Source organism: Gambusia affinis, linkage group LG23, assembly GCF_019740435.1.
Source record: "Gambusia affinis linkage group LG23, SWU_Gaff_1.0, whole genome shotgun sequence".
Classification (NCBI taxonomy): Eukaryota; Metazoa; Chordata; class Actinopteri; order Cyprinodontiformes; family Poeciliidae; genus Gambusia; species Gambusia affinis.
In genome coordinates this window covers 10,612,777-10,625,578 of record NC_057890.1, presented here as the reverse complement: position 1 = coordinate 10,625,578, position 12,802 = coordinate 10,612,777, and the positions used below count along the sequence as shown (strand labels likewise).

Sequence of the window (12,802 nt, the reverse complement as noted above, 5' to 3'; positions counted from 1 at the left end):
TGTGTCTTACAATGTCTTACGTGTTGATCTTGCCATCCGAATCCTCCCCCGAGACGAGACACAATGTTTTGTATCTTGGTTTTTGGTGGTTAGTTCCATTGAAAATGCTAAAGACCATTACAGTAAAAGCATGAAGATGGACTAATTAATTCGTGGCAGAAAGGAAATGCACAAGCTAACATTAAATGGTTGGCTAATGGATAGAGCAGAAAGGCAGAAAACAAAGGAAATGATACGTGGGTAAAGGCAGATGCAAAAGAGGGCATGCTAGATGGTAGAAGTGGGGAAATGCATTGTGGGCATGAATAATACAGAAATCTCTCTACTCCTGTCTCTCTTCATCGTTCAGCTTCCACAGTAACTTTGTCGAAACACGAGCCTAAAAACATCGGGCACAGCTGGTGGCTTCTTTTTGCTTGACATGGAAAAAGTCACATTATGTATCAGAGGACGGTGTGCAACTAGGACAACCTCTTTGCCTTTAGATTTCTACTAAGAAGAGCAGTCAAATATCCAACCAGTATTATCCCAAAAACTAGTAGAGGTCTGCAAAACAACGTGTGCGGAAAAGATTTGACCTACAATGCTTTGTTCAAGGCAGATGCCGGTTAACACTGAATCGAGTAAATGTTGTCCTTATTTGTTTGTCGAGAGATCTGAACATGATTGACTTGTGTAAAACTAGGAGAAAGGAAAATTCATGCTGGTTTTCAACTAACTGACAATAAATACATAAAGAAAGAAAATTGGGAAAACCAATAGATGCAGATAAGACATTATCTACTCTTGCTGGTTTTATCAATGCAATAAGTTGTAACTTGAAAAAGTCTGGAAATGTACAAGTGGTCAAATTGACACCAGGAGCATCAAGAATGGTGAGTTTTAACAGATGGGATGCATGAAGAAACAAATAATCATCTTTCAGTGCATCATCTTTTAATATTTTTCCATTAAAGGATCAGTAGACATTAGGAGGTTATATAACAGATTTAGAGGTTACATAAAGCTAAAATAAATCTTGACTACAACACATTTACAAAATCTGAACTGACTTAGCATTGTGTTACCATTACTTAGACCAGGATGGCATTGCTTCAGCAGTAAGCCAACAGTCAATCAACTGAGCTATGATTGGAGTATTAAATAAAGTGAACAATGAGGGACAACAAATTAAAATTATGAAGGGGAGCAGAGAGAGAGAGAGAGAGAAAGAAAAGTGGGGAACTTAAAGAAGCTACAGGTCTAGAGTCATTATTTCCACTAGTGGCCTCAGGCAGATCAATAGGGAAATGTGTGTGTTTAAGAGGGACGGACATATGTCGAAACACACACGCATGAACATTCGCAGACGGAGGCAGTCAGGCAGAGACAATGCATGTGGGCAAGCAGCCAATTGCACTTCTTTTACATGTGCGAACACACACAGAGGGCTGCTGCTGTTGGCAAACTGTCCCTCCACAACTGAAGACTGGGGCCCGATAGCGCTAACGGTAGAGGACAGCCTCTGGATAGATTTCCAATACCCGACCAGAAGCTTAAGCAAGAACCAATCCAATATAATCCCCCTGACCTTTTTCTCCTCCTTCTGTCTATCCCTTCTTTGTTTCTTCTTCTGCCCTCTCCTTTCTGTCATCCATTCCCTCAATCTCTTCCTTTGATAGTCTTCCATGTTTTATTTTTTTTTATTTTTATCTTTCCTCTCCAGTTCAATTATGTCTTTTGCTGTAACTTTTTGTGGCCTCATGACGACTTCAGTTCCCCGCCTCCTTCCCCGTTTTTCTTTCATCCACGTGTTTGCGGAGCTTTGGAGTTTTTACGTTACGAGCAGCTGTTGTTGAGTCACATCCTCAAGTTAACGCCTTCCCATGCTATGAGGCGCTGAAGTAAACTTTGCTAATACTGATTGGCCTTTAATCACCAATTACATCCTTCACTGTAGCCTCTATGACCTTGCTTTGACTCACGTGCTTAAAAACAGACATTAAAACTACTGTAAGCTGAAGGTTTGACACTAAAAAAGTGACGCCGCAGTGTGAAAGTGCACAAAAAAAGAAGCAGTAATATCTAGACACACTGTATCTAGTTGCAGCATCTAATCCAGGGCTGAAAGGTAAAACGAGACTTTAATTTTAAAAAAGAACAAAATATAACTTATAATGAAAATCTTGCGTTAACCCAAACAGTAATTAATTTCTTGCTTAAGCGTTTGTGATGTACAACTACAATAAATATGCTGATAACCAATGAACAGAAGAAGTTTTAAGTGAGGATGTTTTTGCACATATTGTTCGAGCTACCATAAAAGGATATTTCTATCCAGCCTAGACTGGAAAAACAACTAAATTAAGAAAAAATTTTCTTTAGTTTGATACAATAAAGCTAATTTCCAAACTCTTGCAAGATGAAACTCGAAACCAAAACTTAAAAAGCAAACTCAAAGTGTAAAAGCATTTGCTTTTAAGTCGGCTGATATATTGATGATAAACCTACATACATAATTTTTGTTGTTTCTTTTTAAAAGAGACAAACATTTTTACTGTCTGGCCAGAGTTTTATCTTCTTTACTACATCACATTAGTTGGAGGAAAACATGAAAACCTGTCTTATGGGTTGTCTCCAACAGAATCATCCAGGATATCCAGCCGGGGTATTTGAGTGAGCTGAACTGGCAGGTGTCCAGCCCCCAGGTAGCCATCAGAAATCAATTACCATCCCTAACAGAGGTTTCATCATGCCTGTGGCACAGTGCCCACAGAGAAAATTACTCACTGATTGCACTTCTGCTGGGAACCCCCTCCCCCAAAAAACAACATAAAAACGAGGAAATTCTCAGGCACATGGTAACATGCTAGTCCACAGATGGGTGTATTCATCCTGAAACCCCATCATGTAGACCCAGTGATAACAAATCTTCCCATGTCTTTCTTGAACGTATTTTTTTTTAACCTGCTCATGCACGCTTCATGAACTCTTGACTCATAAAAGTCCTGCAGATATGAGACTGTTCAGATGTAGCGCAGTTAAGCATTCAGTGCAACTGAGTATTATTATCTGTTTGAAATGCAGAACAGATGTTAGCAACGAGCAGATGGATGATGGAGGGATAGTTGGGCACCCGAGCTTCATCCTCTGTATCTTTCGCCTTGTCTGTGCCTTCTCTCACTTTTTTTTTTTTTTTTTTTTTTTTTTTTGTCCAGGAATAAAATGACTTCTAACTTCATCTTCAGATGAAAAGGTTGGGGTCAGATGCATATCATCTCCAGCCTTGGAAGAACCCTATTATGAAACGTTAACATTACAAAGCCGAAAAAATATTCTTCCAAAAGTTTGAGATGATTTTGCTATGCAGGCATGAAGCCATCCTTCATCTTAATTAAAACTCACTGAAGGTCTTTGACATGATATCCATCTGCCTTTCCTTCCCCCCCCAAGTTATTTTTATAAAAAAATAAAATAACTCAAGACCAATAAATTTAAAATACTGGACGTAAACGTGGCTCATCTAGTTCACACAAATAAATTTGCCATGTGAATGCTGATTCAGCAAGTGAAGAAAAGCTTAATTTAAAAAGTAGCAACTGTAGAGCTGTGTGATAGATTGTAGCTGTCACGCAGCTGTCAATAGACCAATGGAGACTGAACTGTCCGTGGTGCTGAAACCACCAACCTGACCTGCAGCTTCAGATCAACTTGTTTAAAAAAAACCCATCATAATCTGGCCAGCGCTATATTATAGTCAGATTTTAATATGATTGTGATTCTGGAAGTGATTGAGATTGGTTCAAAGTTTATAGTTATTTGAAGAAGAAGCCATGAATGCATCCCTTCCCTTCCTTTGTATTGATCTTAGAATACATGTTAGCAGTTATTTTTGAAACATTATCTAAAGTATGTCTTCAGCAACAAACATCACATGAAGACAAAAGGCTGAAATGAAGTGAAAGTACTAATAATCTTATGTTGGGCTACGAAAACCACTTGTTCATCAAGTCAACCTGCCTGTCTGTCTGCACCACCAACCTGGTTCAAAGTTAGTTTAGAATGACTTGCAAAATTATTCAACACCTTCAATTGTTTATATTTTGCTACATTGCAATCTGAAACATGATGGGGGTGACATAATGCTGCTTTTCTTAAACAGGGATGGAGAAGCTGACCAGAGTTGATGGGAAGCTGCATGGAGCTGAATACGAAACAAATCCTGGAAGAAAACCTGGTCGATGCTGCAATCGTCAACTTCCAGGAAGAGAAAAAAAATCTGAGACTTCGGGTGTCAAACTCTAGTCGTCGAGGACCAAAATCCTGAGACTTTTAGATCCATCCCAGGTCCAGCATGCCTGAATTACCTCCTTACCACACAGTGAAGTTCTACAGAATTCAGGCGTGTTGAAGAGAGACATTTCTCTACGTTGCAGGACACTGGGTCTTGAAGACTGGAGTTTGACTTCTGTGATTTATACCTTAGTTCAGACTTACATCCTATTGAGAATCTTACTTGTAATGGTAAAATTACCATTACAAGTACCCTCACGGTATTTGTAATGGTAGTTTTACAAATTGCGAGTGCTGAATATAAATGCACACCACACTTTTAAGTTTTTCCTCTTGTACAGATCAGCTCTTTTTTTGTAGAGAAATTCGAATAAACACAAGTGGACTAATTATTCAACTGTCGCCCCACAATCACGCACTACTTTCTTTCTTTTTTTTATCAACAAGTTCAAAGGTGTGAGTAATTCTGCGGACCACTGGAACAAGTCAAAGCGGAATAATTCAGGCTGACCACAGAAAGCTGCCTCTCTGTTTAAGATGCGCATGAACATGACAGCTGTTCTTGCTTCCTGCAGGTAACATCCAACAGCATGCGACGAGTTGCTTATCGGTGCAAACTATGCCACGCTGCGACACGCACGCGCGAACGTTCACGCACGACCCGCACAGACATAAACGTGGACAAGCAACGCCACCCCTCTTCTCCTTTCCTCCTTATCCCCTGTTGCTATGGAACCTGTCGCCAAGGCAGAGAGGTATGTGGTTGTGATGGAGGCGGCAGATGAGGAGGATGAAGAAGAGGGGGCACGGAGTGCATTCGCTATATATCAACGAAGGCAGGTTCGATGGTGGTCATGAGGGGGATAACCGTGATAGAGCAAATAACATCTGCCCTAAATGAAGGTATCATCGGGCTTCGCTGTCTTTCCCTCTCTGCAACGTGGGTGGAAGAAGCGTCGCGTAATACTGCGCCACGCACACAGACCCCAAAACAGATCGCAACATTGGATTTTCGTTTACATTTTGATTGTAATGCAATTTTAACACACCACGTTAGTAAAATCTGAGAACTTTATTCGTATTTTGTACAGTTCTTGCCTTATTCCCTTCAAAATAGCTCAGCATCAAGACAATCTCAGCAGACATGTAACTCCTGCAGGCCATCCTCTACTGCCACCTGTCATCTGTGATATTAAAGGCAAAAAAACTTATTGTGAAACATTATTATCCTCTTGGTTAAGTTCCTACGTAAAAATAACATTCCTGGAAGCCGGGATCTGTCAACATATTTCATGCACACACGCTTTTCCAGTCATTTTCCGCACTGAGAATGTGTCCAAACCAATAATGGTCCCGCCTACAACAGCCTGTTGGCTAAATATGACCACTGCCCACCCGTTATGCCACAGTTCTCCGATGAAGAGGCCTGTCAAACCCACAAGTGCAGGAGCGAACCAAGAAATTGGAAAGGAAAAAAAAGAAAAAAGATGGCCTCATCCATATCCAACCTGCAGCTTTCTTGCGCCATTACTCGAGCACAAGTTGAGTGGTTGGAGTAGGAAAGGTGAAATAAACAAACTGCACATAGAAGGGAAAGTGAGAGGTGCATCTGTTGAAATGAGATCCCCCCCTCCAACCTCCTCCTCCCCTGCGCCCTCCAACCCCCATCCCATCTCCACTTGGAGACCATCACACTCCCCTCCCTTCTTCTTTCATGCATACACTTGCATATTTGTTAGTTATAAATAAAAGACAACACATACCTTGATGGTTCTCAAGGGTGTCCTCCGGGATGTACATGTTTTTGCTTTCATTTACCATAAATGTAGTCCGGCGTTATCCTTATAGGTGAATGGAAAGGGAGGGGAAAATAACAAGCCCCCCAAAAATAAAGAAATCAAAGAAGAGGGGTGAGGAAGGGGGTGGGGAGGGGGGATAAGAACCAACTGTCTGACACGGACAGTTTCTGAGGGGGTATTCCCGTTGTTTGTGTTTATGGGAGTCTCTTTGGATGGAGTGAATATTACCTAATTCCCATGATGGAGGTGAAGGCGAGAAAAAAGAGGGAGCTTTCGGCGGAACCGGTTGGAAAAACGCACCGGTGCATCCCTCGGTACATCCGGGCCCTGTAGGCGAGAAACACGAAACCAGCACCGCCGAGTTGGATTCAATTCACACCTTGCCTTTCGCTCAGGTATCCAACCTATCGTCCTCCCTTCTCTTGTCTTCTTGGAACAACGGGGAAAACAAAAAAAATCCTAAACAAAAATCACAGGCGCTTTTCAGTGGCGGTCGCAATGCAAGTGCGCAAAAGACGCATTCGTGCGCATCTTCAGCAGCGTGTCAAAATGTGAGAGGATGGAGGAGAAGAGAAGGTGGAGGTGATGGAGGTGAAGAAGGAAGAGGAGGAGGAGGAAGAGAAGAAGAGGAGTAAAATTAGGGAATGAAAAGAGTGTGGGTATTCCATCACGGGTATCACGGGGTTAAATCTCCCAAAGGGTTGTCGGTTATTCCACGCAGAAATACAGCAGAGTCCCCCCCTTTTAACAGAAGCCACGGCGTCCTTTCTCATCCGGATACTGGTTTCTCTGCGCTCATCCAGTCCATGATGGTCCGACTGTGTGTCTGCCTGCCTGCTTGCCTTGCCTTGTCTGTCTGTCTTACTGGTCGGGAGTTGGAGGTGTCTCTTCTCTCTGGCTCTGCTGCCCCTGCAGCTCAGCTCTGCAGTGATACAGAGAGAGAGAGAGAGAGAGAGCAGAGGTAGCCCCCCTCCTAGTGCATGTAGACGCTTTGACTGTTTCCAGATGTGTGTGTGCGCGCCTGGCTGAGTGTGTTCCAAAAGAGAGAGAGAGAAGGGAGGGAAGCTGTATATGCTGGTTCCAGATGATGATGATGACGATGATACGAAGGAAAAACGGAGGAGTAGAGTTTCCCCGATCAAAAATAAAAAGGGAAAGTGCTAAAACCTGAGAGTATCAAGAAACGCAGCAGGAAAGCGTGTGCACAGAAGGAAGTGAAGGATGGTGGTAGGGGGGGGGGGGATAATGATCCATACAGAGCTCAAGCTTACCAACAGACTCCAATTTGCCCAGGAACAAACCGAGACTAGAGACCTGCACATCTCATTGGTCTGTGGTCCCTTCACATCTGGAGCTTTTCAGCTCTATTCTTTTCTTTGGCCAAGGTTGTGTTTACACACGCTCTAAATATCTGGTTTTTCGACTCTTTCATGACTAAACCTCTGTTTGCTGCTCACATTGTTGATTTTTTTCCCCCTCTCTGTCTCTTTTATTTTTCTGTTTTTAAGCAGTACAAATGTGGTCTTAAATTTACAACACTATGCAAAGGTGTACCTTTTTAATCTTTTCACATTTAGTCACAACGAACTCCAAATAAAACACATTGGTGTGTTTATGTGACAGAACTACACAAAGTATAGAGGAATGAAAAAATGCATGCATTTAGATACCTGTGTGTCTTAACGCACACAGTGTATTGCACAATTGCTCATCTATTATCAAACTGTCAGGTGAGACAAAGAAACCACTAATCAGAGAAGCAGTCAAGAGGCCCATGGTAACTCTGGAGGAGCTACAGAGAAAAGAACTCAGGTTGGAGAAGCTGTTAGTTGTGCACTCCAAAAAACGTGACCTTTATGAAAGAGAGGATAGATGAAAGCATGTTTGTTAAATCCTGTTTGCAATTTGCAACAAACAACCCCAAACACCCAGGCAGAGTGGTGGCAGCATCATGGTGTGGGAATGATTTGTTTTTCAGCAGGGACCCAGAATGTTCTTAATAAAATTCCACACTTAAATCCAGTGAAGAATCTCCCAAGACACCAAAAAACCTAACCCGGCCACACTTTACAGATTTCTATGTGTAAAAAGTTTAGAAAATCATAAATCCTTTTTTCCCCCCGTTTCATATTTATACTGTATGTCCTATTACCACATAGGACATATGTGGTAAAGTTTAGGTTCAAGGCAAATGGATGTTTCTTTCATGCAGTGCATCCAGACTGGCACACGAGTTCACACTCAGTGTGAACTCTCTTATCCTGCCAAATGACAACAGAAAGATTATTGAGATTTGATTGTGGCTTTCCCCTCTCTTTCCGTCCTCACAGGACAGTGGCGTATGTTTCGACATTACCCTCAGATCCCTGAAATTAATTTCGTCTGCACGATAAGTTACTGTCTGGAGACATCAGATGCTGTTTCATACAACAAAACAATGAAATGGGGCTCATCTGGGAGTAAAACGTCAAACGGAGTCAACAGTATCACCTCTTAGCTAAACAGCGCTCGGCAAGGCTTTGGCTCTGTCGCTCACAGCAGCTTTTTTCTTCTGGATGAAGCTGCTTGCACAAATAACGTGTCAGCTCACAAACTAAGCTGCTATCTGAAGGCCTTCACAAGATTAACACTTTTACTGAAAAGGAGAGAAATCTCTATGTGCTTACCAAACTCGTTATGTCATACAGGAGGGAAGAAATGTATCTACAGAATGCATACAAATGACTTACAGAAAGAGCTTTACAAAATATAATAACTGGGCTTCATAACACACGAGGATACTGAACTGTGTTCCCTGATTCTAATCGCGGCACCAGCCGTTCCATAATTGTCTCTGACACTGAATGCAAAGTTCACAGTGTGCAGGCCTCATGTCAATCTGCTGCAGGCTATAATCAGGAGGTGAATCGGATGACTCAGCCCAGCCTGTATTCATTTGTTCAGTGCCATAGTGCAAAGTCACCACCCACTATTCTAATACTGTAAAGCTTTTGTCTGCATGTGTCAGTCTAGACACAGCAGCGGCAGGGAGTCAACTCGGAAACGATTCTATTGACGACATCTGACAATCCGTTTGTCTTCTCAGAACAATCTGTAGTGATTTCCGTCCTGAATGGTATATAAATATTCTGTGTGAGGGAAGTGATTTTGTGCTGGCACTGATGAACGAGTGGAAACACTCCCCGAAATGTAAATTACCGGCTGCTTAATCTCTAGACGGGGGAGCGCTAAAGAGTTCATGAAAAAGATAAGAGGCATTCAGCTTTAGAGACTTTTAATATTAAAATTCTGCTTATGCAGTAATGCATCAGGACTGAGAGTCCAATCACACAGCGAGACAGCAGATAAATGAGCCAGTTTCTTAAGAGAAGCCCTTCCACATGATGGCTTTCCTAACAAATGGTGTGATAAATAAAAAATGTCAATGCAGCCAAAAAAAAGTTATATTAAAAGGGCAAAATTAAAAACCCAGATGTTTACCAACATTCAAAATTTTTTTAAGTAATTTCAATTTCAAGTTTTTAATCGACTATTGCAAAGTTGATGGTTATAATGCTGAATATCTAAATGGATCCTGTCATAGCTGTTAAAATCTCTATTCAAAGACCACTTTTTAGACATAGGATTCAATATTTGTTTTCAATTTTGCTTAAATTTAATCTAGCCAAATTGTGTTTTGAAGTTTGAAATAATTTGATAATGCTCGCTTCTTTTCTCATTTAGCAGTTGTTTTATCCGTAACGCTCTGTCTAAATTGCTTAGCAGAACACCATTTTACTTTTGGGGTGATGATACAGTGACATAAACTGTTTTACCCTGGTAATTCCAAAGGCATCGGGGCATGAATAGAATTGGATTAGTAAAACTGAGCGTTGTTGGACCAGTTTAATCGGTTTTATAAATGTACCCAGTGTTTCCAATTTGGTCTCTCTAAAAAGTCATCCAATAAAGTCTGTTAAAAGAGTCACAAGATCAATCTGTGACTCTAATCTGCAATGTCTGATTTGACAGTCGGTTGGCCTCAAGCACTTGTTTGTTTTTTCTGAAAGCTCGTGAAAGTTAAAAAGGTTAAAAGTTGGCCTAAGTATACTGGAGAAAAACTGTGCCTGAACTGTGTTTACCAGACAAACACCTTCTCGTTGCTGCAGATGGATGTCTCACTGCTGTGGAGAGGCTGCAAACAGACAGACAGCAGAAGACTTCAGCTGGTCTGTTAAGTCTGTGAATGGAAGATCGACAGACAGGAAAGACTGGGAGAAGGAAGACTGGATGGAGGGCAGGTCATGGGAACAGATATTTCTCCCCAGGGGACACACAAGCATGCAGACACACACACACACCCAGACACACTAATGTCCTCTGTAATCCAGGCTGTACATGGAATATCTTTTCTATTTGGGAATCTTCTATATTTGCAGTTCCAGATCTTTTAATATGTGCGAGTGAGTTTGTCTCTGGGAATTGCAGACACACGTGAAAGTGCTGAGATCTCTTGTAGGAAAAGAACAACTCCCTGCTGATTTACCAAAGTGTAATTCCCTTATTAAAATAAAAAGAAATAGTTCATAAGATGCATAGTTTTTAATGCTAGCCTTTTACAAATGTATTGCCAGATTAGTTTGATTTTATTAACTGACAGAGGGGTCAAATTTAAGAATATACAAATATTTTCTAATATATATAGTTCTCTACAAAGAGAGTATTTTTGTAGAGCACTAAAATACTCTACTAATAATAGAGGAAAGAAATCATATAAAGTTTACAATTTTGCAAACAAATAGCATGTATTAATATTCTGATATCCCTAGAGAAACCCGGAGTTCCTACCAGAATCTTTTGTGAAATCATGGAAGTCTTCCAACCTCAAGCACCTTAGGCTCATTATCAAGGTGATAAATCATCAAACTATCATACAAAACATGCAGGACGGGTTTGATGATTGTGGAGCCAATAAGGGCTTTTCAATTGATTACTGAGTAAGGTATAAATAATTACCTATGTCAATTTTTTTGTTGCAGCGTTAAAAAAAAAAATTCTTTCAAAAATGATACCGTTTGTTGTCTTTTCAGATGCCCAATTTGCTAAATGCCAGATTAAAGAAAGGCAGATTGTTTTCTCTTTCTTTAAAATCAAGTTATTTAATCCAGTTAAGTTCTTGTTGTGCCATTTCACAACACATGACCTTAATTCACTTTGTAAAAAAGTCAAGTCAGTTCAAGCCAATCACACATGCATTTTAACTGGTCCTTGTTAAGAAAGGGTGCATCAGGTTCAGTTCATTATATAAATTGGCTTAAAAAGTTTTCTATTCAAGAAAACCCAGCAGATTCCATCTTCTTATTGACTTGCTTTTAATAAAAAAAAGTAAGGTTGAGAAAATTGTTATGGTGTTCTGAACTTCAATACAATCTACTTTGTGTTCATTCACAAAGTTTGAGTAAAATGGCGAAACACTTATTGATGTGTTTTAGTAGTTGGAGATGATTTTTTTCCATGAGCAGCACAGTTGCAATCAGTCACTTGTTAGCAACCACCAGACAGCAACAGATCCCATAAGGGGCATGTATTTGAAAAACATAATTATAAATCTAAAATGCCAGTATATGAGAGTAAGTGTTCAGAGTTAGAATCCTACGATTACTACTTTTATTTCTGGAAAATATACCAATTTTATTACTCGCATACAAATAAAAATGAGCTTAAACAGTGATTAAAATATGGTTTCATATTCTTGAACTTTAATTATTTGGTCTAAACGCCTCCTTTAAAATGGACCGTATCATTAATTCAAGTTTCTAAATCCAAATATTAGCCAATGAATTTAATTTATCTTCCATCTGAAGATGTACCTGATGGTAAATCCAGGTGGTGCACTTCAGGCAAGCTATTCGTCACCCATTAATCATGGCTCTTTGCTTTCAGATGCAATGTCTCTTCCCTGTCTGCAGACAACAGAAAATATGTGTGTGAAGGTTTGTGTTTAGTAAGTATTGAGGATTGTTTTTTGTACTGGTGCTCTAACAACTTGATCACTTTTTATTCCACTGAATAATTAAATTAATGTATCATTTTACTGCAAATGTGACTTTTCTGAACTTGTGTGTGTTACTCTAAGGTTGTAACTTATTCTATTTATAAAATGATCAGGACCAGCTGGCCCACTGGTTAAATTCTGATAGACTGTAACATGTTTCCTTTCTCAACAGGAGACAAACAATCAGTCTTGACTGAGTAGTTATTGGCAGTATTGATGCCCTGATAAATGACTCATTAGTACTATCATTTGCAAACTGACACTTTGCAGCCAGTACATTAGAAGCTAATGAAGTCAATTTTAAGCACATATACATGTGAGCTTGCACTTCGGAAGGTTCTCGAGAAAAGGCAGACATAGTTGACCAAGAAGATTTGTATTTCTATCATGAGAATTGTTATTGAAATTGTTAGCATTACTATTTATTGCATTTTTTGTCAGAAATGCTCAGAAATCTGTCAAATTTTTGAATATAGACAGAAAGCTCAGTTTTAACTTTCTGCTAAATGCTTGTTTTTCAAGGTTAATACTTTTTTTGTGCTCCGATCATTTCATTTTGTAAGTAGAATAAGAAGCTGTGTGGGAAGAAAAATATTATTTTGGAAATTTCACAAAGCTTAAAACTCCAACCTGAGAGTTCAACATTGATTCAAAGTATAGTTGGAGAAGCATTTATTATCAAATCCTAGACCCGATA

The 12,802-nt window shown here is 40.0% G+C and overlaps 1 protein-coding gene across 13 annotated transcripts in view; it reads right to left on the bottom strand.

Moving 5' to 3' along the window:
• cacna1c (calcium channel, voltage-dependent, L type, alpha 1C subunit) overlaps positions 1-12,802 on the bottom strand; it is a 207,329-nt gene that overhangs the window by 186,044 nt on the left and 8,483 nt on the right. For 2 of the 13 annotated variants that reach the window (XM_044108855.1, XM_044108854.1), the window contains exon 1: positions 6,036-6,981. The exons of the other annotated variants lie outside the window; for them this stretch is intronic. In XM_044108855.1, coding sequence (XP_043964790.1) covers positions 6,036-6,093 — 58 coding nt within the window. In that variant the 5' untranslated portion in view covers positions 6,094-6,981. Of the gene's footprint in view, positions 1-6,035; positions 6,982-12,802 lie in introns of those variants that run through there. 13 annotated transcript variants of the gene reach the window in all.